This window comes from Pleurodeles waltl, chromosome 10, assembly GCF_031143425.1.
Source record: "Pleurodeles waltl isolate 20211129_DDA chromosome 10, aPleWal1.hap1.20221129, whole genome shotgun sequence".
NCBI classification, from domain to species: domain Eukaryota; kingdom Metazoa; phylum Chordata; class Amphibia; order Caudata; family Salamandridae; genus Pleurodeles; species Pleurodeles waltl.
Window position 1 is genome coordinate 153,778,885 of NC_090449.1, and position 23,762 is coordinate 153,802,646.

The 23,762-nt window shown below is 43.3% G+C and overlaps 1 protein-coding gene across 6 annotated transcripts in view; it reads right to left on the reverse strand.

The window, feature by feature from the left end:
* Nucleotides 1–23,762, reverse strand: part of TOM1L2 (target of myb1 like 2 membrane trafficking protein) — a 336,841-nt gene that overhangs the window by 49,892 nt on the left and 263,187 nt on the right. For all 6 annotated transcript variants that reach the window (XM_069210085.1, XM_069210083.1, XM_069210081.1 and 3 more), the window contains exons 9-12: nt 21,932–21,977; nt 20,632–20,788; nt 2,849–2,966; nt 1,539–1,614 (exon numbers count right to left, since the gene is read on the reverse strand). In XM_069210085.1, the coding sequence (XP_069066186.1) occupies nt 1,539–1,614; nt 2,849–2,966; nt 20,632–20,788; nt 21,932–21,977 (397 nt within the window). The remainder of the gene's footprint in view (nt 1–1,538; nt 1,615–2,848; nt 2,967–20,631; nt 20,789–21,931; nt 21,978–23,762) is intronic.

Consider the following 23,762-nt stretch of genomic DNA (forward strand, 5'->3'; position numbering starts at 1 on the left):
GCTGGAACTGCGACAGTCTACTAGCGTGGCAGAGGTAGACCTGAAACAAGAAACCTGCACACCTTTGTTTCTTCTGCCGCCTGTGCAATCTAGGTTGATACCTCAGGGATTTATTAACATCTCCCCAAAGAAATAGGCTGCTCATTTGTAAACGAATTCTGCAAAACACAGCCTAGAATGTTTGAATATTTCTGCACAGTGTACAACTGTGCAAAAAAATCTGCAATTCAAACAGCACCAAAACCAAGAAGGACCATTACAGGCTACAAATGTTGTTGTATAATTAGACCTCTGTACAGATGGCTCTCCTTCATGCTCTCTTGATATGGAGAACAGATAATATAGCGCTAACCCCACAAACACTTCTCAAACGGGTGTCATTATATGAACAGATTTTGACTAATACTAGGAAATAATGGTAGCTAGAAATCTAAGCCCCTTTTTTCAAAGAGCCCCACGCTACCAACAAAACTGCCCCCAACTCACCACCATGCATGTTACAATAAACTACAGACTCCCACATCACAGGTACATCATCTGCCCATGTTATCAGTGTTTACAAACCACTTCTAATTTTGGTTTAAGTAGCCTATTATTTTATGTTAAAGATTTCTATAATTTGGGAATGTCTGCACTTGCATTCTCATGTACAGAGCCTTCTATTTACAGCTAATGTAGACTGTTTTTAGTTACAAACTCTAATTTTTGTGCTCAAACCCCTTTTAAAAAATGGATCTTTCATGTTTTTTCTAGCATGCAATCTTTACTGTTGGTGTATAATTTATGGAAATTAGTAATGAGAACTGTCTCACTGTTTTTCTGTGGTTGCTTTAAGGTATGTATTGCTACATGAAAGAGCTTTTCACCAACACTGTTATCAATGTAATATCCTTTTCTTACCAGCTCTGTGTAAAATACTACACACCCCAAGTCTTAGAACTTGCCATAGAAACTGGATTAAGTTTATAGGTTTAGTCAAAGTAAGAGGGTTCATTTAAGGAGAGATCTGGTCAATGCTATAACTCTTTGTTGGGATACATGCCATCTACATGGGAAAACAAATTCGGTCTCAAATTGGCAGCTATGAGAATATGAAATATGAGAAGATGGAAAATGTTGGTCTCTATTAAATTATTTTAGCCTAAACACAATTGTTCCTTAGCCTGCCTTACGCAGCCAAAAATTCCAAAATACATGTTTGGAAAACAAGAGAACTATTCCAGCACTATGTAGTTCTCTACTGCATTTCAAATACAAACACAATGGCAAACATCATGGCAACAGGGAAGGAGAATGGTATGCAGGGTCAGCCTAAGTCTAAATAATGAGAGGGTGGATTGTATGTGGTGATAGCGTTATACTGTAAGAATGGACTACTCAGCGAGTATAGAGCTGCTCTTAACCCATATGTGCTTATGCGACAACAGAAGCACATAGTGTATAACGTATGAGTTGGCAGGGTTAATGTAATTTTGGATTTGAAGTTTGCAGGAATAAACATTCTGCAGCACAATACAAGTCCATGTGGAAACACTTACGCCACCAGTGTTGTGTTGCCGCACATCCAAAGCTGACGCAAGTCCCACCAGAGCCTGTGGATCCTCATATGTTACACTGAAACAAGAACAAGAAGAGATCTATTATCACCTATGCAATGTCACATGCAAAAGAAACACTGACAAACAAGAGTTTATTGGAAACAACATCACCGGTGTAATAGTTCATGTCCCTCTAATTCAGGATTAAGGCTACCAATATCAAATGTGACAACACATCACATGAGAAGACTGAACTCAGGACACTCCACAGAAAATAAGAGCTTCCATCTCTTTTTCAGATGCTAAATGGTCCATAAAGTCCTTGTGCAGAGAGGTCAGTGCCTTGTTTTTGGTGGACATGGACCTCTGGTATAAATAGGTTTCCAACGTTTGAAACATGTATGATACGACACAGAAGCCCTCACAGCAGACTCTGTTGAACTATTGAGGACCAAGTGGCTTAGTAGTTCACCCTCCACATCCCAGAGGAAGCACTTATTGTGAAAATGACCAGAACATACCAGAGTCAGAACGTTTCCAAACTTGATCCTGAGTCTCAGAGGTAGCCAGCAGAAGCTCCAAATGCAGCACAATAATATTATGTCTTAGTTTATTCTACACATCCAATGATAACAGATTGACATGCAAAGAGAGGACCACAGCCAGCTACCAGTACGTCAGAATACATTATAAACAAGAGGTTCTAGAGGGAAACTCGATCACTAAAATTCTGTCCTGATTCAATATAGAGAATTAAATGAGCAGACAGAGCTCTTTTGTTTTCTTAGAACAATCAACAGTTGACAAGCAATTGATGGTGGCAGACAGCCCTCCTTAGTTTTGAGAATATAAAGGAAGATAAGGTATAGAGTAGATCCCTAGGCCGCATACAACTTTACTGGCAATGAAAGACGACAATTCTTGGAGAAGATCAAAAGTGGAACAGAATAATGTGAAGAGACCTTTAGAGATGGTTCTCAGATAGCTTACTATTCTTCTCCTGGTAACATAAGGAGACAAAGCCACAGAATAAATGATAAACAGTACTAGTCAGTTCTCAACATCTGAAGGCAAATCATTAAGTGTCATTAGCACCATTTGCCTGCTCATAGTTCAAAACAAGAAGAAAGAGAACACAACCAGAAGCATCCTTCTCTGAACAGAATATGAAATAACAGCAATAAACCGGGCTTCAGAGGGGACAACAAATATCACTGTTCTGTTCTCCGGAGACCAAAAGAACATGTTTCTTGACACAGAAAAAACATACCCATGTGACCAACCCATGGTCACTTTGTTTGAGCACCTACTTCTTTCGCTGGTCAGCCAGAGAGTTGGTTCTTGTTTGTGCAAACATGTCAAAGTCATCTCGTGGGTTGCAGTGCTGGAGTGAACTGAGCGTCCCGGAGACACTATTTGTGCCCAAATCTACAATCAGAAAGAGATCACAATGTGGAATTGGTTATTGTTTACATAAGCTCACACAATATGACTCTTTTAATAGCAACAAAAACAGCATCTTTAAAATCAGAAAGATTTTTAAGATTTAATAGTTCAATTCAAGCTTAACATTAAAAATACTGCCTGCAGTGCAGGTGCATAGGCTAGCTTTCATGTTAAAAAAAAAAAAAAAAAAAAGCATTTTTTTTTTTAAACATAACTAGAGCCTCTATGATGTGTAGGAAGGTTGGGTGCGGGCCTAATTTCACTGAACCAGTTTCAGTCTTCCACAAGACTAAATTATGCACATTAACAAGACACTGACGACAATGTAGGGAAAGACCATATGATAATTTGTGCAATATTGTCAAACCCTGTTGGGAGTTCTTCCCAGGTAAATCTATCAGGCGATGGAAGACTAGGGAGAAATACAGTAGAACAAGAGGCCATACCACGGACATGGAGGGTATGGCAGCACACCATGCTTCTATGTTGTCTCACAATGAGGTTGTGGGCTCTATCCCACTGTCATACTCAAATTCCTCTCCTATCACAAGACTGGCCACCTTACTTGCATAGTTTTTCACTGTCGGGTTGTGGGTATTCTTACACTTCTACCCACAGCCTCTTCTGACACCAAAGAACAAGTTCCTTAGCTTCAGTAACTCTTTCTGATAAATAATCTATACAACATCAGATTCCTCAATTTCAGAATATCCCAGGTACCAGATGAGATTCAGAAATTTCCACAACAAAGATTTCCTGCACTCTGATTCAAAGTGATGTGTGGCCCTCCAGGGATCTTGCACGGCTCCAGAAGTGAGAGTGGTGCCACATTTGCATGCTGACATCAGTTTCTATATCTTTCTCCTTCCGCACACTTACATGCAGGTCACTGTAATCAATTTATATGTGACAAAGTGCTCAAATGATACTTAGGACCGTTTAAGCTATGCAGATATCCACTCGCCAGAACGATAAGGAAGGATGACAGTGAGGAATCTGACTTTAGATGAAGTATCTACCACAAAGAGCATTGCTGAAGGGAAGTTACTCAACCTTCTGAAGAATATTTTTAACAGCAGATTTTTCAACCCTTAGAATTTATTCCATAAAGGCACATTCAAAAGGCGGAGGGACTGACGACTGAACTCATACCATGCAGTTTTTCTGGCCATATCGTAATACAAAGGACCAATCACATTGATAAAGTCCTCTTCTGCACCACTCTGCCTTTCTGCAAAATTAAAAAGGAGCTGGTTGTCCAAGTGGTGGTTTCTAATGCAGTCAACATAAAAACTCAAGATTATTTTAGGGTCAAGTCGATTAAGCCTCGCTTCTTTTGTGGTGTACGGCAACTGAAAAAAAAGGTCTGTTGGCTCATTTGGAGCTCTACACGGAAGTGCAAAACCATTCTTGGCAGGAAGGCTGCCCAAGTCGCCTACCCAGATTTGTCTGGAAAGTAAGTATGTAGGGAGTTTGCATCAACAGCACCAGCAGTTCATTCATTCAGCACACCAAAATAGTTACAATTAGAGATAAGTTTTGATTGATAGGAACTGTCAATGTCAGCTAGACAGTGGCTCAAATAGCATGCACCTGAGGAATGAATACGAAATTGAGGTACCCCCCGTGCCATGAAATGTTTTAGAGGAAACATTCATGTCAGAACTTCCAAAAAATGTATCACAACAAGTGACTGGAAAACGGAAGGCTTAGTTGGTAAATATTAAAAATAGTATATGGAAAACAGGTAACTTTTAGCTGTGCCAACTGCAAGACCTTGCTGGGCCAGCAACAAAATAAACAATAATGCATCAAATGTTTGGCCTGCAAAGGACCAGATTGCTGGGTCTTACAGCAAACCACAAACTTTTCCCAGGGTCCATTATATTTCATGGAAGTGTCTCACTTAAAGGATGACAACTGCTATGTCAGGCAGCAAACCAAAGGAAATCAGATTAGATTTAGAACCCTTCCTTGCTGCTGCGCCACTAGACCCTCCTCAAGAAGATGTCAGATTGGATGGCAAATTTTAAGGCACAAGAGATCTAGGTACTTCCTGGTCTATCAAGAAGACCTGAATCAATTTCTTCTTCAGAGCTCAAAGTAAGGACAGAACAAGTCTCCCGGTGACTCTCAAGGAGGTAACACTAGTACACAAACCAGTGGTGGCTGGTGACTGAAAGCAGTGGTGGGGCACAAATACAAGACGGAATTTCACCTTGTGAGTGAGCCTCACTACCCACGTATTTCCATTCACCTACTCACCCACTGCCTTTGGTCGCCTACCCATTCACTCATCCACCTTGTCATCCACTGCCATTCACACAACTCTTATACACAGACACCCACATTTTCTCAGCTACTCAGTCAAGCCCTGCAAACACTTATTCAAACAAACACACATTGCTTCACCCATCTAGTATCCAGCAGTTTCAGTGATAAAAGCTACACGTTTATTTGAGCTGCAGATTACATGTTTAGTATGACATATCACATCATTAGTCTGCAGAAGAAATAAAACGAACATAACTAGCCATGATAAATTACTGGAACCATTACTGCCTTTGAGAAAGACGAAATCACCTACAGAGGCAGTGAAGGGAAGGGAGAGGATAGCTGAGAGAACAGATTTTTTTCTCATTGTCTGTAAAAAAAGAAAGAGCTCCAACTTACTTGTGTGCAGGGTTGTCTTTGGCATATTTATGACTTGAGGTCTTCAGGTCACACTCCTGTCTCCCAGCGCGCCCTGGATGGAGTTATTTATTGTATTTATTCCATTTCTCTGCCACAGACTGCTTGTAATGCAGGAAAAGGGGATTTTGTTTGCGCAATACCACATTCCTTTAATAAAATGTGACTTCTGGTATGTAGACCCTTCTGATCACACCCCACCATTTGAGTATATAGGAAAGGGTGGATAATGATATCGGAGAGGCATTAAGTTTTCAGAAACCCGGGCTGAACAAAAAACGCTCCAGGCTGTTTACTATCAGGGTTTCCGGTGGAGGAGGAGATAAGCCAGGGACGTCACTGCATTCTGAGAAAACGTAAGGGCTTTGCGTGGGCAAGCCCTGTCAGCCCTACTGTGTAGCTTTCAGTCACATACTCACGCAGGTGCAGTGGGGCTTTTGAAAGTGCACAACTTTCACTCGAAAAATGTTGTGCAGATTTGTTTTTACTTTCATCATGTAATTAAATGTATGCTTCACTTGAGAGGCCAGAAAAGGCTAGGGGCGCAGCCCCTTAGCCCTTGAACACCATCCGCCCCGACACAAACATTTTGACACTGAGGTCTCAGCTGTGGCAGACAGATCTAGACAGGGCAGGCCCCAGTGCTCAAAGATGCATAGTGCCACCTGCCAATCGAGCCCCCTTTTCTGCTCTGCCACTCATACCTTCTCAGCTCAATTACTCTGGATTACAGGGAGCATGCCAAGTGATTGGCCACAGAAAGATCTGCTGCTGGCCCATCCTTCCTGAACCGCACAAAGCTTCCAGGCACAGGTTCTAGGACTTCACTGTGAAATAACAAAAAGAGAGGGTGACCAGGAGTGAATAAAGGTCCAGAACCCAGGCTCCAAAAACTATAGTACATTCAAAAAGGGAGGTACTGATTCTATCAAATAAAAGTAAAGGCAGAGTGATGGACGAAAACATGAGATGGTGATTTCATAGATACATTTTTAGTGCCCTCACACATCCCTAATGATGTCATGCTTCATCATCGGGCATGCTTTTCATGGGGCCAGTGCTGCAATATCCCATGGGTCCCCGAAGGGTCTCACAAGCAGAGATATTTTGGTTTGCTGCCGTATGATGAGAGTTGTATGTGTGAGGGTGACCTAAGAGTGTGGAGTGGAGTGAATGTGTATGTAGAAGTGAAAGGAGAAACTGCCTAAGGGATACCAAAAAGTCAATTTTAATTGTAAAGGATCTCTTGGCAGGGCTAAAAAAAAAACGTACAACTGATCAGCGTTTCTAAAAGGGTGTATAAGGTGCCCAGGTAGCCACAAGTCACTAATTGCAGTTTGGTTAGATTTCATCAGGAAAACATGTTTCATGCCACACAGGCCCCAAAAACGACTCACTGCACTTTGTCAGGACCCAAAATGTAAAGATAGGGATAGGTGGTACCCTACCCCACACCTAAAATACATACTATGGGTCAAACCTTGAGTTTTGGGTGACTCCAAGAGGAGATACTTGATATAATAATCAGAAACTGATCGTTCAACCCTATGAATCAATCAAGTCAAGCTCCTTGGGTCAAAGGCAGAGGTTAGCCTACAGTTGCTAAGTGGCTCAAGTGCACAGAGCGCTAGCGACATACACTCCTCTGCTCGCCTGGATCGAGACACATCTTTAGGGATGTGTCAGGGCACCAATAATTTATCTATGTGATCCCCATCTCATGTTCACTCTGCCTTTACTTTTTTGTGATAGAAACAGTACCTCCCTTGTTGAACGTATTTTAAGACTTCAGTGCCTGCTTGCTGCACTAGCCCCCACCAAAGGTCAGCAGGAAGGCTTTCAAAGCCAGCAGGTATGCACAAAGCTCCAAAAGATTTATATGGAGGCTTCTGCTCTCCACCTCTTTCAGTTGAATCCAGCAATGATGCAGCCGTCACAATCATGAAGTCTAGGTGGCAAGGGGAGAGTGACCTGCTGCAGGACAGATTGGTGTTTGTCTGTCACCAGAGAAGACCCTGAGTGTTCTCCCCAGAGACCTGGATGAAATCAGAGAAACTGCCCTGTGCTAGGTCAATGAAACCAAAGGTACCATTGAAAGGTCCTCACATTACATCTGGCATAAGAAACAAGGATAAGAACCTGAGAAGCCTCAAACGTTCTCACCAACACCCAGGACTGAGCCTGAAACACTTGAATCATATTCTGACTGTTACAAATTCCTTGATATAGGAACTGGTTCTGTATACACTATATCAAAATGAGATATAGTGTGCAAGGAGTCCAGGGATTCCCCAGACACTTGAGACTAAAGAAGATAATATTAATGCTCTATTTTGTGGTAGTGTGGTTGAGCAGTTGGGCAAAGCATTTGTTGTACACACACACACACACACGCGCAGTAAATGAAGCACACACTCAATGACTAACTCCAGGCCAATGGTTTTTATATATCAAAAATAGATTTTGTTACTTTATTTCTAGAACCACAAGATTCAAGTTGCAGGTAAGTAAGTATCCAACATATGAATCAATACCACTTTGTTTAAAATGTTCAGAAAACGTTCTGTGGTTTGGGGGTGGGGAGAAAAGTTAGCACAGTTTCGAGGTAAATACAAGACATACAGTTCCAGTCTCGGGAGGGGGGGGGGGGGGCGGCGGGGGTAAGGAAGTCCACATTTCAGGTTAACTCCAAACACCCACCGCCGGCAAGAATGGGGCAGCTGGGTGTAGATGTCAAATTTGAGGTTGATTTAACATGGGAGACTGGAGACACTCTGAATCAGGACTGCTTCCAAGTAAGTACCCGTGTCTTTGGAGGGCAGACCTGGAGAGTTTAGAGGAGCACATGGAGTGCCACAGGTCAGCCCCAAACGCACACCCTCAGCGGCACAGGGGTGGGCGGGTGCAGGGTGCAAACAAAGCAGCGGGCTCCCAATGCTTTCCTATAGGGGGACCCTGAGAGTCTCAAAGAGCAGCAGGCTGGGTTCAGGGGGTCGGTTCCGTGTAAACACAGGCTGGACAACGAGTAAGGCCGCCTGCTTGATGTTGCTGCACTGAAGGTCAGAGTCCCCAAGGCCAGGGGGCTGCCGGTGCAGGGGTACTTTTTGGCATCGGAATCTTCATCCGGTTCTGTCGTGGTCAGGGTGGGCAGGACTTGCAGATCCGGAGCGGTGCTGGAGTTCTTTGTTGGTGTTTTTTTCTGGACAGGGCTGCTGTCCACAGGAGTTCTTTGTCCTATGTGGTGCAGGCGGTCCTCTTGAGGATTTTAAAAGGTCGCTGGTCCTGCAGGATGTGTCGCCTTCTTTTAGCAGGGCTTTAGAAGCTGCAGACAGGCCGGTAGGCAGCTGGGGCCAATTGAGTTTGTGTCTTCAGTCTTCTTTGCTGGGGGTCAGCTTAGCAGTCCTCCTTTCTTCTTGTGAGGTCGCCAGGAATCTGACGAGCTAGCTACAGGGGAGCCCTTAAATCCTGGATCTAGGGGCGTTACAGGGGTCAGAGGACAGTAGCCAATGGCTATGGTCCCTAAGGGTGGCTACACCCTTCCTGTGTCCACTCCCTTTGGGGAGGGGGACACAGACCAACCGCTATTGGTCCTGTCCTCCAAACCAAGATGGAGGATTTTGCAAGGAGGGGGGTCACCTCAGCTCTGGACACATTAGGGGTGGTCTCGACTGAGGTGTTCACTCCCCGTTTTCCCTAATTTTCCCACCAGACTCGCAGCCAAAAGTGGGGCTTTGTCCAGGGGGCAGGCACCCTCACTAGCTGGCGTGCCCTGAGGCACTGTAACAAGAAGCCTGAGCCTTTTGAGGCTCACCGCCAGGTGTTACGGTTACGGGTGATGGGGGGTGGGAGGGTGGATGTGAAGCACCTCCACTCAGTGCAGGCTATGTTTCTGTAGGCTTTGTTTCTGGCCATAGACAGCACAAAGGCTCTCAACCCATGTGGTCAGAAACTCGTCTGAAAGTGGCAGGCTGGCACAAATTAGTCAGACAGGCACTAGCAGTTTGGGTAACATACATGGGGGCCTCTCTAAGATGTCCTCTGGATGCATTTTTCAATAAATCCAACACTGGCATCAGTGTGGGTATATTGTGCTGAGAAGTTTGATATTGAACTTCCCAGTATTCAGTGAAGACATTATGAAGCTGTGGAGTTCGTAATGACAAACTCCACGCCCATATAGTCAATATGGCCAAAATGCACTTACAATGTCTAAGAATGGACTTCGACACTATAGGGGCATACTGCTCATGTAGCTATATCCTCACCTGTGGGCTGTAAGGCCTGCCAGAGGGGTGACTTACCCATGCCACAGCTAGTGGTTAGTGGGCATGCCACCCTGGGAGGGATGCCATGTTGACTTTGTCTTTTTCTCCCCACCAGCATACACAAGCTGCAATGGCAGTGTGCATGTGCTTGGTGAGGGGTCCCCCGGGGCGGCATAATACATGCATGAACCCTTGGGGACCTTCCCTGGCCACAGGGCCCTTGGTACCTGGGGCACCTTTTACAAGGGTATTAACCGTTTGCCAGGGGTGTGCCAATTGTGGGAGCAATGGTACAGTTTTTGGGAAAGAACACTGGTGCAGGGGCCTGGTTAGCAGGATCCCAGCACACTCTCAGTCAAGTTGGCATCAACGTAAGGCAAACAGTGGGGGGTAACTATGCCAACAAGGCCTCTTTCCTACACCTGAGTTGTTGAAATGTACTGAATGGCATCATGTCCAGGATTGCCTTTAAGAAGGGAAGTCTCTGTGTAGGGTTAAGGTGGCACTTGGACTCCCTGATGGAAAACCCCAAGGAGATGGAGAAGGCAGGTGTCGTCTGGAGGTGGTCTGCAAATTACTGTTGCAACAACACACGAGCAGTCAGTCATTGAGGTATGGGAATACATGTATCACTGACCTTCAAAGATAAGCTGCATCCACTGTCATCACTCCTGCACACCTAAGGGGTTGAAGTAAGCCTGAGTGGCAGCACAGCAAATTGGAAATATTACAACTCCAATGTGAACTGCAAGTTGTGTCTGAGACAGCAGGATGTGTTTTGAGAATACACATTCTGTAAGTCCAAAGCCACCATCCAGTCTCCAGGAACCAGAGCAGAAAGGATTTGTGGTAGAGTAAGCATTTTGAACTTGTCCTTCCTCAGAAAGGTGTTCAATGGCCAGACGTCCAGAGTAGACACGAGGCCTTCTTTCTTCTTAAGCTTAAGAAAGTAGTGTGAAGAGCACCACTTGCACCACCAGTCTGGTACTTGTACAGTGGCACCCCTGGCCAGCAGGAGGCCGACTTCCTGTATTAAGCCGTGGAGTTACTGTTGAAGAGCTTAGACGCCTTGTTAGGGGTGGTAAGTGCTATATAAATACAATTACAATTTCTAAAACCACAAGTAAGAGCAGTCATTTTTTACTTTCTTTTCACATTGAGACAAACTGTAAATATTGCCACGTTTCCCTCACAAGACACCTTAACATGCTAATTCTAGCCTTAGTTACATCTAAGTAAGATCATGCCAATTCTTTACACACTCGCCTCCAAAAAATGAAGATCTACAGATTGCAATCCTTTCAGAACCAAGCAGCTAGGCTGAATAATAGATTACTAAGGTATTCACACACTATCCCTCTGCTTAGGGACCTCCATTGGCTACCCTTGGAACAAAGATTCAAATTCAAGGTTTGCTATCTCGCCTTTAAAGTGATTTCGGGTGAGTGCAGCCGATTCCTAGTAAAAAGAATTAACAAGTACCTGACCTGTCGGGAGCTTTTCTTCTCATCTTCTTTTCTATTGGTTGTTCCTAAATTCAAGAAGATAGGAATGGATGGTTGCAGCTTCTTTTTACTGTCCCCACGCTATGGAACTCTCTTCCCTTTAGCCTTACATTCTCAAACTGTTTTCTTCAGGAATGACCTAAAGACCTGCCTTTATAAACAAACATATTTCTTCCTTTGATTGTACCTTCTGATTTCTTTGGTATGTACCGTATAGCAACGAGAAACCACTCTTGATCGTGCGCCTAGTAAGTCAAATTACCTAAACAAAATTAAGATTGAAGTGTGATCTGCCAAAATCTGAACTTGGATGTGGGTAATACAGGGTGAGAAAAACACTAAACCCACTAGTCTGATGTGACTGAGTCCCCGCTTGGGAGGAAATGTTGGATCCTGCCCTCTACCCCCGGTCTGTGTTGTCTGCAAAGGCAAATCAAATCGGATTGGTTGCCGGTGAGGAGGAAGATGAATGCTGCCCATTTAAAGTGCAAGGTTTAGACTACTGCCATTTCCTCTGACTCAAAAACGTCAGGTTGGTTGAGCAACGCCACACACACAGGCATCCTTTTCACCAAAAAGTCAAGATCTGTCAAACGGCATTTCCATGAGATACACCAATACTTCTCCAGTAAATTCAGTGGCTTGCATCCAAGCCTATTGTCTAAGCACTCTGCTGGTTCCGACAGAGGCCAGTGGAATTGTTATGGCCAGGCCAGCCTGCAGAACATATTTTGCTGCATTCCATCCATCTTATTTCTTCAAGCAGAGGATACCCTGAGGTCTCCTGGGGCGCTGACAATATGTCACTTGCCATGGACCAAAGAAGGGATTGTATCTGCATAAAAGGCACACTGCATTCAAGGAGCGTAAACCCAGAGTAGCGGACATCTTTTTTTGCCAACTGTGTCTATAAACTTATGTTTTTGAGGTAGCTGAACGAAAGACATTTGAATTCCCCATTACTAATCAAACCCTGCACCATAAGGCCAGCAAGCGCAGGGCTGTTTTGTCAGAAAATCAATTACACCAATGGGTCTCTATGTCATTTGCTCACAGGCCAAGTAACCTGAGTAACAGAGCATTACAATTGACCAAGTCACCAAGTGGTTGTCCAGAAGCACATTGTGAAAGAGCAATAGAAGATCTAATGAAGATGGCACTGGTTAGAGTATTTCAGTCAGCAAACTGGCTTTGTTTTCAAATCTAACGTCTTTACCACTCTGTGCACTATTACTGCAAAGGAGGTACTTTTTTTCCGTTGGTGGATCAGGTAGTGAGTTCCTTTCAGTCTCTGGGAGATGTCTAGCCTGCTAGCATTCTGTAGGTCTAGTTAAAGTCCTTCATCTATGTAATAAAGTAGGAGAAGATTGCCTTCCTCCTCCTTGTCAGTGTCATGGGTTTTGTAGGTCCTGAACCATTTCAGAACGAGGATCAAATAGGGCCTCCAGCCTATGGTAATCCTACAACTGTGACGTGGTGGGTATTTGGATGAATGACCACTGGTTGAAACATGGTAGTTTCACAGACCAACATAGGCCTGGGGAGGCACAATGTAATTTCAGGATCAGAGACTGTTGGGATTGAGCTCAGCATCCATGCCAGTAGAGTCGGCAGCAGTGCTGGCATGGTGACAAGCTTTGAGAGGGAATGGAAGTCTGACCTGGTGTAAATACTGTTCTGTAAAGGAAGCCAGCAGTATTCTGAGTAGAGGCCCGCGTGGCTCTATGGTTCCTGGGACTCTCCACAGGGAGCAGGCAGTCTTCAAGATCAGCAGGATACCCTCCATGGGGCCGCAATTTGCTGTGTCGTTGACAGCCAGGGAAAACTGGGGTGTGCCGTGACAAACTTAGGCATTAGATTGGATTTGGAAGACAGTGGAGGTGAGGAGGTTTTTTGGAGTGTCACACTTCTGACTTTTCGGTGGTCATGGTTTGCGACCCACTACACGCCTGAACAAACTGTAGCACCATAGCAGATTTGGAAGACACTGGAGATGAGGAGCCCTTTGAGTGTAGCCCTTGCAACGTCTTGCCAGAGGTCCAGGCAGTATGTGGTATAGAGTTTCTTGTGCTTTTGCTGTGTTAACAAATGTGCTTTACTTGAAAAATTCAACCAAGTACAGGACATTGTGTATGACCAGACCAGGGACTCAGAGCAGACCACTGTTCCAAACACAACCACTTCTTAAACTTGGCACCAGAGCTTCACTCACAGTCTGTGAACGCCTCTGGGTGCACGAGGGTCCACTTCTCACTTGAATGATTTGTGACCAGAGCCCTGGCACAAAAGGCACAAGCCTTGCAGGTCAGTAACCGAACTCTGCTTCCTGCTGTTGGTAATGCTAAAATACTGTCATCTTCGGGTGGGGTTGTGGAATATAACTTTCTTGCTAGCACCATGCCTGTAAGTCGTACATGGCAGATTTCGGAGTCCTCATTTAAGGGTGGCGAACAAGAGGAACCAACATCAGTATGCAGTGGTGGCACCAGTATGCAGGCCCATCCCATCACTTTCCAGAGCAGTACAATATCAAGGTGGAGCTATATGGAGCCACCCGTCAGTATACAGAAGTTATTGCCAGGGTTATATTCCGGATCTAGTGGAGCCTCAGATATGCGGATAGTGAGAAATATTCAGTTAGAAGTATTCATCAGAATCCTGGTCTCACTTGCTTTCTTTATGTAACCCCCCGGATCGCATTTCCATATTCAGCCCCTCCTCTTTTGGTCGCAAACAGAGGGAATTCAATGAATACTGTATGTACTACGAGTAAAAAAAAAAAAAGAAAAATTAGCACCTACTGTGGCAGGTGTACTAATCTTAAACAGACTGCTACCCAGAGGAAAATATCAGATTATTAATTGTAAGAGATTTGAGAGTGAAGGTAAGGGTCAGCTTTAAGAAATCCTCTGAGGCGTGCCATGATCACTACTAGGTACATTCCAGCCTTGTCATATGTTAGGATATAGCCCAACTGTTATCATAGAAAGTCAAGAAGTAACTTATAGGCAATAGTCACTACAGCCACAGAGTATCAGATATGCATACACCAGTCAAAGATGTTTGTAGAACAAGAACCCTTTGAACGTGCAGAATGAGGAATCAGGGTAACATGAATCTTGCTTCCAAGAGGAGTTGTAGATATGACCAAGTGCACTGACATTTTCTTAGCGTGCCTATAATGTAAAATGTAATCACAGCATGGAAAATGTCACTTACCCAGTGTGTATCTGTTCGTGGCATGTAGTGCTGCAGATTCACATGCTATGCAGTGCTTCGGGCATCTAGTGTTGGGCTCGAGTGTTACAAGTTCATTTTCTTCCAAGAAGTCTTTGATCGAGTGACTCCTCTTCTCAGTCATAGTGCGAATGGGCATAGACTCCTTTGTTAGATTGTTTTCCCGCAAAAGGGTGTAGGAAGGAGTGATGGACTGAAAGAATGTAAATGTGCTATAAAAGTAATAAGTAAATAAGATGTCCATGCAAATGTAAATGTATATACATATGTACAAATAATAAACTGCAACGACTACAGGTTTCCGGGGATGAGGAAGGGTGCATGTGAATCTGCAGCACCTCATGCCATGAACAGATGTACACTGCATAAGTGACATTTTCCGTTCGATGGCATGTGTAGCTGCAGATATACATGCTATGCATCGACTAAAAAGCAGTTGCTCTCCCCAAAAGAAGCAGTGGCTAGTCTGTAGGAGTTGAAGTTGTTTGAAATAATGTTCTTAGGGCAGCTTGACCAACATTGGCCTGTTGCTTTGAAAATACATCCACACAGTAATGTTTTGTAAATGTATGTGGTGTAGACCATGTGGCAGCTTTGCATATGTCTGCCATTGGTATATTTCCTAAGAATGCAATAGAAGCACCTATTTCCTAGAGGAATGAGTTTTAGGTGTTATAAAAAGTTGTCGTTTTGTCTTAATGTAACATGTTTGAATACATTTAACAATCCATCTAGCTAATCCTTGTTTAGAGATAGGATTACCTTTAAGTGGTTGTTGAAAGGCAACGACAAGCTGTTTTGTTTTTCTAAACTCTTTTGTTCTATCCACGTAATACATTAGAGCTCTTTTAAGATCAAGAGTGCGAATGGGTTTTTCAGCAGTTGAACCTGGCTGTGGGAAGAAGACTAACAATTCCACTGTTTGGTTAATGTGAAAAGGCGATACAACGTTTGGGGAAAAAAATGGATTAGTTCTAAGTACAACTTTATGCTTGTGTACTTGGAAAAAGGATTCCTCCAGAGTGAATGCCTGTATTTTACTAACTCTTCTTAATGAAGTAATTGCTACTAAGAAAGCAACTTTCCAAGTTAGAAACTGAATCTCACACAAAGGCTTGGGTTCAAATGGTGGCCCCTTTAGCCTTGTGAGTACAATATTTAGATTCCAAGCAGGAACTGGTGGGCTTCTCAATGGAATAATACGTTTGAGTCAATCCATGAAGGCTTTAATAACTGGAACTATAAAGAGAGAGGTATACTGTATAGTTTTCAAGTATGCTGATATGGCAGTAAGGTGACTTAATAGATGAGAAAGTTAAATTTGCCTTTTGTAAACGAAGAAGGTAGCATACAATATCTTGTATTGATGCTATAAGTGGGTCAATATTTTTAGATTGACAGTAATGAACAAAACGTTTCCACTTGTTAGCATAGCACTGTCTAGTTGTAGGTTTGTGTGCTTGTTTGAGAACTTCCAGCCATTCTAATGGAAGTTGTAAGTATCCAAATTATATGACTTCAGGAGCCAAATCGCTAAGTTGAAAGCACTGGGATTGGAATGTCTGATTTGACCTTTGTTTTGTGTTAACAAACCCGGTCTGTTTGGAAGTTTGCAGTGAGGTACTACTGACAGATCTAGGAGTGTTGTGTACCAATGTTGTCGTGCCCACGTGGAGATAGGAGTATCATTGTGAAATAAGTTTGACACAGTTTGTGGACTAGAAATTGAATTAGCTGGAGAGGGGGAAAAGCGTAAGCAAATATCCCTGACTAGTTGATCCATAGAGCATTGCTCTTGGACCGAGGGTGTGGGTGCCTGGGTGCGAAGTTTTGGCATTTTGCGTTTTCATTAGTTCCGAATACGTTTATTTCTTAAAGTACCCATTTGTGTATCTGTTGGTGTGTCCTGCTTAGCAGGTCCGCTAGCTGATTGTGTATTCCAGGGATGTATTCTGCTAGTAAGTAAATGGGATTGTGAATTTCCCATTTCTAAATTGTTTTCTTCAGATAATACATGGTTGTCATATTGTCTGTTTTTATCAAGACATTTTTGTGCTCGAGAATGGGTTGAAACACTTTTAGGGCAAGGAACCCAGCTAATAATTCTAAATGGTTTATGTGGTAAGTTAATTGTTTTGAATACCACCCCTCCCTGTATGGTGAGGCTGTTGAGATGCGCTCCCCACCCTATCATTGATGCATCTGTTGTTATTGTGGTCTGAGGCACAGGGTCCTGAAATGACCGCCCCTTCATTAAATTGCTGTGATTCCACCATTGAAGGGACTTGTGCGTTTGCAAGATCTTGTGTTGTTAGACCGCCAATTGGCCCTGTGCTTGAGACCTTTGTTGTGAGAGGCACTGTTGTAGTGTTCTCATATTTAATCTTGCATGTGGTACTATTGCTAAGCAGGTTGCCACCATTCCCAATAGTTTCATGATAAACCTTACGGTGTATTGTTGATTTGGCTGCATTTGTGGTATGAGGTTTTGGAAAGCTTGTATCCTTTGAGTATTTGGATAGGCTAAGGCTTTTTGTGTATTGAGAATAGCACCTAGGTAAGGTTGAACCTGAGCAGGCTGTAGATGAGATTTTTGGTAATTGATAGTGAACCCTAAAGTGTGTAGGATTTTCATTGTGTATAGAGTGTGTTGTTGACATTGTATAATATTGCTTGATTTTATTAGCCAATTGTCTAGATAAGGAAAGACATGTATGTGTTTTCTTCTTAGGTAAGCTGCTACTACCGTTAGACATTTTGCGAATACTCTTGGAGCTATTGTTATGCCAAATGGCAGAACCTTGAATTGGTAGTGGTTTCCCGCTATGACAAACCTTAGATATTTTCGGTGAGCTGGATGTATGGGGATATGAAAATACGCATCTTTGAGACCTAATGCAGTCATGTAATCTTGCCTTTGTAGTAGTGGAATGACGTCCTGCAGAGTTACAATGTGAAAGTGTTCTGACAGGATATATAGATTTAGTGGCCTGAGATAGAATGGGTCTGAGTGTGGCATCCTTTTTGGGAATGAGAAAGTATAGTGAGTATACCCCTGTTCCGTGTTGAGATTTTGGAACTAATTCTATTGCCTTTTATAGTAGTACCAATTGTACTTCTTGTTGTAACAGAACTTTGTGTTCTGGGGACAGCCTGTGATAACGAGATGGAATGTTTGGAGGGGTAGAATTCAATTGTAGGCAATAACCATTGCAGATAATTGAAAGTACCCATTAGTCTGTGGTGATATTTTGCCATTGGGAGTGGAATTGCTGCAGTCTGCCCCCCCACAGGAGATGTGTGGGGGTTGTGGTATGCTTACGAAGTCACTGATTTGATGAGGTAGTGACACGTTTTGAGGCCTGGAATTTGCCTCTGGCTCTGAAGTGTTGGAAACTATAAGAGCCTCTAAATCCCCCTCTTGTATTGTTGTTGGCTTTGTTTAGGTTGGGAGGTAGAAGCCTCTGTAGACTGGGGCTTGAATCCTCCTCTAAATTGCTGCTTACGAAAGAAGCCTCTGTAAGGTTTTGTGTATAGGGCTCCCATTGCTTTAGCAGCCTCTGAATCTTTCCTAAGTTTCTCGATTGTGGTGTCAACCTCAGGACCAAACAGGTGTTTCTTGTCAAAAGGCATATTTAGTACTGCCTGTTGTATTTTTGGTTTGAATCCAGAACGACGTAACCATGCATTTACGCTCCTAGCTGCTGTATCTGCAGCATCAAGAGCAGACCTTATCTGGTTGTTACTTATTGCCTGACGTCCTTCAACAATTTGTTGCGCCCTCTTCTGATGTTCTTTTGGTAGGTGTTGTAATAATTCCTGCATCTCGTCCCAGTGTGCTCTATCATCCCGTGCTAGCAAGGCTTGTGATTTGTCAATGCACCATTGGTTAGCTGTTTGTGTAGCTACCCTCTTGCTAGCAGCATCAAACTTCCTGCTCTCTTTGTCAGGTGGAGAGGCATCCCCTCACAACTGACTATTGGCCCTTTTTCTGGCAGCACTGACAACCACAGAGTCTGGAGGTACCTGATGTGTAATGTAAGCTGGATCTGTAGGTGCAGGCTTATATTTTTTATCTATGCGTGGTGTTAAAATCCTAGCCTTAACAGGTTCCTTAAATATTTTGTCTGTGTGATTGATCATGCCAGGCAACATTGGTAGGCACTGGTAACGTGAGTGCGTGGAGGACAGCGTATTAAAAAGGAAATCCTCTTTTAAAGGCTCACTATGCATAAGTACCCCATGGCACGCAGCTGCCCTAGAGATGACCTGTGTGTGTATGCAGTTCTATCAAAGGTTTTGAAGGATATAGGTCTGAGCCATTAGTTGGTATGGGATCTGGATCATACAGATCCCAAAGATCAATTGTATCACCATGTGAATAAGCATGTGAGTTGGTGATGGCGATGGTGATGGGCTAACAGGTGGTGGTGGAAAAGAAAGTTGTGGTGGAGAATTTTTCAAGGGTAATGGCTTCTCCTTTCTTATAAAAATCTTTGCTGGTGGTGGAGCAGTATCGAGGTGTTCCTGAAAAGCCAACTTTTTTTGTTTGTGGAGGAGGTGCAGTAATGCTCCTCCCAGTCTCTTTACAGATATGAATCCTTAATTGTCTTTCATCCATGATTTCAAGAATGGGTTGAATATCAGAGTCCTCAGAAATATATTCTGATGTTTTTGGTGATTTAGAGGACTGTTCATCAAATGTCTTTGAGCTCTTTTTTAATCTGCTCAAAAGTCCTTGTTCTTCTGTGTATGAATACTTTTTCGGCTCCAAAGTTTGCAATTTTTTCGGTCCTGAAATTACAGCCTCTTTCAGCTCAGAGACAGGACGTCGAGGTTTCGACTCCTAGAAGTGCGGACGGTGGCTCGGTTCGGATGTGGAGCTTTTGGTAGATTTGCTCGTTTCCGGTATCGAAGTTGGTGTGGCCTTTTTTGGCACCGAACCCAAAGGTCGGTCACCGATTATTTTCTTTCGGGTCAAACCTTGGCTCTCTGGCAGTGGTGCACCCAAGGCCTTCAATGGTTTTTTAGGAGTGGGCGTAGGGTCTGTCGTACTCATGTGCTGACCTGCAGTGATGAGTTGGCTCCTCCTCCAAGTCACATTCGGAGTCGGTGTCCTGTATGGAAACTGCCGCTTGGGCCTGTTCTTCCTCAACTGTGTCGATGTATTCTGTAGTCTTCAAAGCCATTTCCAGTCTTCTGGCTTCCCGGTCACGCAGTGTTTTCTTGGATCGGAACGACCGACAGGCTTCACAGTCTTCTTCTCGGTGATCGGGAGAGAGAGACAGATTTCATACCACGTGTTGGTCTGTGTATGGAATTTCACATGGCATCGAGGACAGAATCGGAATGGAGTCCGATCCATCAGGCTTTGGCGTGGTAGGCCTGAACAGGCCCGAGTTCATGCTCAAAAGGGTGTAGTCTGGTTTTCGACAGTACTATCTGCTCGACTATAGATGGAAATGCAATCGAAACAATAAAGACGGTCAAAGAAAGTTATCTAAAGTTTCCGAATTGAAAATCTCAGAGCGAGAGGAAACACGTCCGAACCCGCCAGCGGAAAGAAAACAATCTAACAAAGGAGTCGATGCCCATGTGCACTTTGACCGAGAGGAGGAGTCACTTGATCCTGTGACTCGGAAAAAGACTTCTTCTAAGAAAAACAACTTGTAACACTCCAAGCCCAACACTAGATGGCAGAAGCAATGCATAGCATGTGTATCTGCAGCTCCACATGCCATCGAATATATAGCTATGTTTTTATTAACGTGTCTTTAAGCTTCAGTGCTTTAAGTCCAGGTAATCAGGATTGGGGGGAAAATAATACTGAATCCTCTGAGAAATTATGTGTGAAAAGCATCTGAAGAAAACAAGTTCTAGAGTATCTGATGTATGAGGTGAGGGGTTGGTATTTGACAAAGTGTTCAAGTTTAAATCATAAAAACATACCAAGACCAGCAAGCTGAGTTGAGAGAACAGCAGGGGGTGTGCTTCCCGCTATGGGGCTGACTGAACCAGGGGCAGTGGTAGTCACCATAGGACTGACAACAGCAGGAGATCCTGGCCCCAAATCTATTAAATTATCCTCCGTCACTTCGTTCATTACCTGCCAAGAAAAACAAAGACACCTACATACATGTCCAGTTCCTATGAAGCAAGGCATATTACAAAGAAAAACAAGGGTTACATTCACACACAGCTGCCTCTGCACAAAAACCCACCTCTTGCCTATACTGTGAGCTAATTTCTATATTTCCGGCTAATTTGTTTTCAGATTTTTTATTTTTATTTTCATACCTAAGTATCATTTACTGTGGATTCCCAAATATAACACGCACTGCCAATTTTTACATTTAATATCTGGAATTTTTTTATCCCCCTCAACTAAATTTACAGTTAATTTCAAGCAAATACCATCAGCCTGTACCCCTCCAGACCTCCTGGATGCTTACTGTGGATTCAGCCCTCGCCTGATCCTTGTCCCTTTCCATGGCAGAGTTGACACACTGATGATCGAAGCTGTGGATTGGCCTTTTGCCTTTGCAAAAAAGGCCCATTAGATTTTACCCTGACCCATCATGGTTCCTTTCTAACTTTCCCAATTACACTTCAAAACCCAAATCATTACAGAGAACAAACATCTACTAGTCATCTACGAAATTCATATAGCAGGTTAGAGACAACCGCTAATAAGAACGTGGAATACCGCCCGATGGTTGAAAAACTCCACTACAGCTGGAGCAGAAGAGGAGCGCACACACTGTATTTACTCTTCAGCAGATTATGGCTAAGACAGCACACAAAGCTTTTAGAAGGCATTCCTGCAATCGTAAACAGGAAATTCAATGCAGCAGCCTCAGCAACAGGTTTAGTACCGAAAGCAGGACCAGGAAGGGTTACAATGGTGACAGATTTGACAGAGGCCTTTGGCTCCTTTTAAAGATCCTGTGAGCAAACTATCCAAAGATTTTTGACAGACTCTCATATCATTACAGCACACAATAGGGTCTATGATTACATTCAGAACAAATGTGTGGTGAGGTGTGTGCCATAAGGGAACGCACCCAATAAAATCCAGGAAGAGATAATACTGAATAAAAATTCAGCTAGCTATACATTTATTGTGTTATTCCTACTATCACCTCTCTCTAGGAATTATAATTTCTATGGGTGAGTTGTGAAATCTCATTGCCAGACATGTCCATTCTGGATAAATCATCATATGTAGGATTCTTATAGACATACCTACCCCGTTAGCAGTCTGTGCGGCACGGCCTGATCTGTACCGTTCAAACCTAGGAATGAGATAAATAATAAGTGAAAGCTATGCATATCTGTTCATAGTCCCCATAGGCAACACCAGTGACACTCTAGATTTGCTCACCTCAAATGTCCTTTTCTAGCAATTTATTTTAGCATAGGATTAGCACAGTGCCATTCACGCAGAGGCAGAAAAGGACAAACTCTTTTGCCATTTGTACAGCAAAATCTTAAGGCATAAGAGTGGCACAATACCACCCTCACAGAGCTGTAAAATGACAAAAGCCTTTCATCACTTCAGGCCCAGTATTACAGCTTTGGATGGCGAAAAAAACATATATATAATTCACAAAAAAAACCAAAGGTTAGAGGCACGTTCTAGTTAGATGAAAATGTCAGTTAAAACATGCTATTTTAAACAAACAAGCCCACTAAAATTCACCAGCTATAGTTATTGCAAGTAACTATAACTCGTGCACCTGCCATGCAGTGTTGTCATAAATGATGTCATTTCAGATGTTGCAGTGGTTATCATCAACGATTTAATAGAACATGTCATAAGTGATGTAACATCTGAGGCATTTAGCCTCTTGAGTAACCATAACTGCTCAATTTCAATTGTTTTGTTCATTTAAAATAGTATGTTTCACTGACAATTACCTAACTATAATGTCCCTTTAACCTTTTTTTTTCATTGAACTGCTAATTTTTTTTTAATGTACAGTAACACATTATTACAATTCCTAACTATAACGTCACTCTAACCTTTGTTTTTTGTGTGAATTTCTATGTTTTTTTTTTTTAACTTAATGTAACGCAGGGTCTCCACCTGCTCTTCAGCCACCACTGCCCATTTTTAAAACGGTTTTAAATGGGTGCCCTGGTGCCCACCTAGGGAACCCAACATTGACATAACTGGGGAATGCAGGGAAGCCCCAAGGACGCTGCCAGCTCTACGGCCACCACCATGGCGGGCGTCGACCATGTTAACATTTATTTTTTAAATGGGTGCATTGGTTACCACCAAGGGCTACCGCTGGCAAAAATATAGAGGGTGATGGGGGAGCCACAATACTAGCATCTCCCCAGCTACCACCAACTGTTGCACTGGCAGGACCCCGGCTCAGTAACTTTGCTCCCCTCGGGTGAAAGTATAATTTTTCACTGTTCCCGTCCCAGCAGAACAAACATGTGTTCCTTGCCTGGGAGAATACATGCAGTGTATGCCCTCATTCTCCCAGACAGTAAACTATGGTGTCCTGGGTGATAGGGTCCCCGAGACAAAGCAATGATTTTGGGCCCCTGGGGATGGTGTCCTCGGGGCCTAATCAAGGTCGGGGGGCTGCATGTAACCCCCTTATTGTAATTACCGGTCCAAAGTGATGGACCTGGGCCTGTCCAGGGCTTAGAGAGGAGGGCCATGCACCCCCTCCCAATTATATAAATACTGGCTCTTGGGGGCTCATTGTGGAGGGGAGTCCCGTGCGCCTCTTGCCAAAAAATAACTATGCTTCACCACCCAAACCCCACCTTGCCATGCACTGCTAATTACCCCACATATTACATCACTCAGGAAATCTTCTATGACATCATTGATAATATCAGTGCAACATTTGCAATAAATTATTGATGAGAAAACTGTGCATGGTGGGGGCGTGAATTATAGTTACCTAGGGCACGAGTTAAAGTTTCTTGAGATTAGTATAACTATAACTGCTGAATTTCTAGGGTTTTGTGTGTCGAAAATTTGAGCCTAACTATAACGTCCCGGTAACCTATGTTTTTTTCCCACCAATAATATATATTACCTGTTGGCGTTT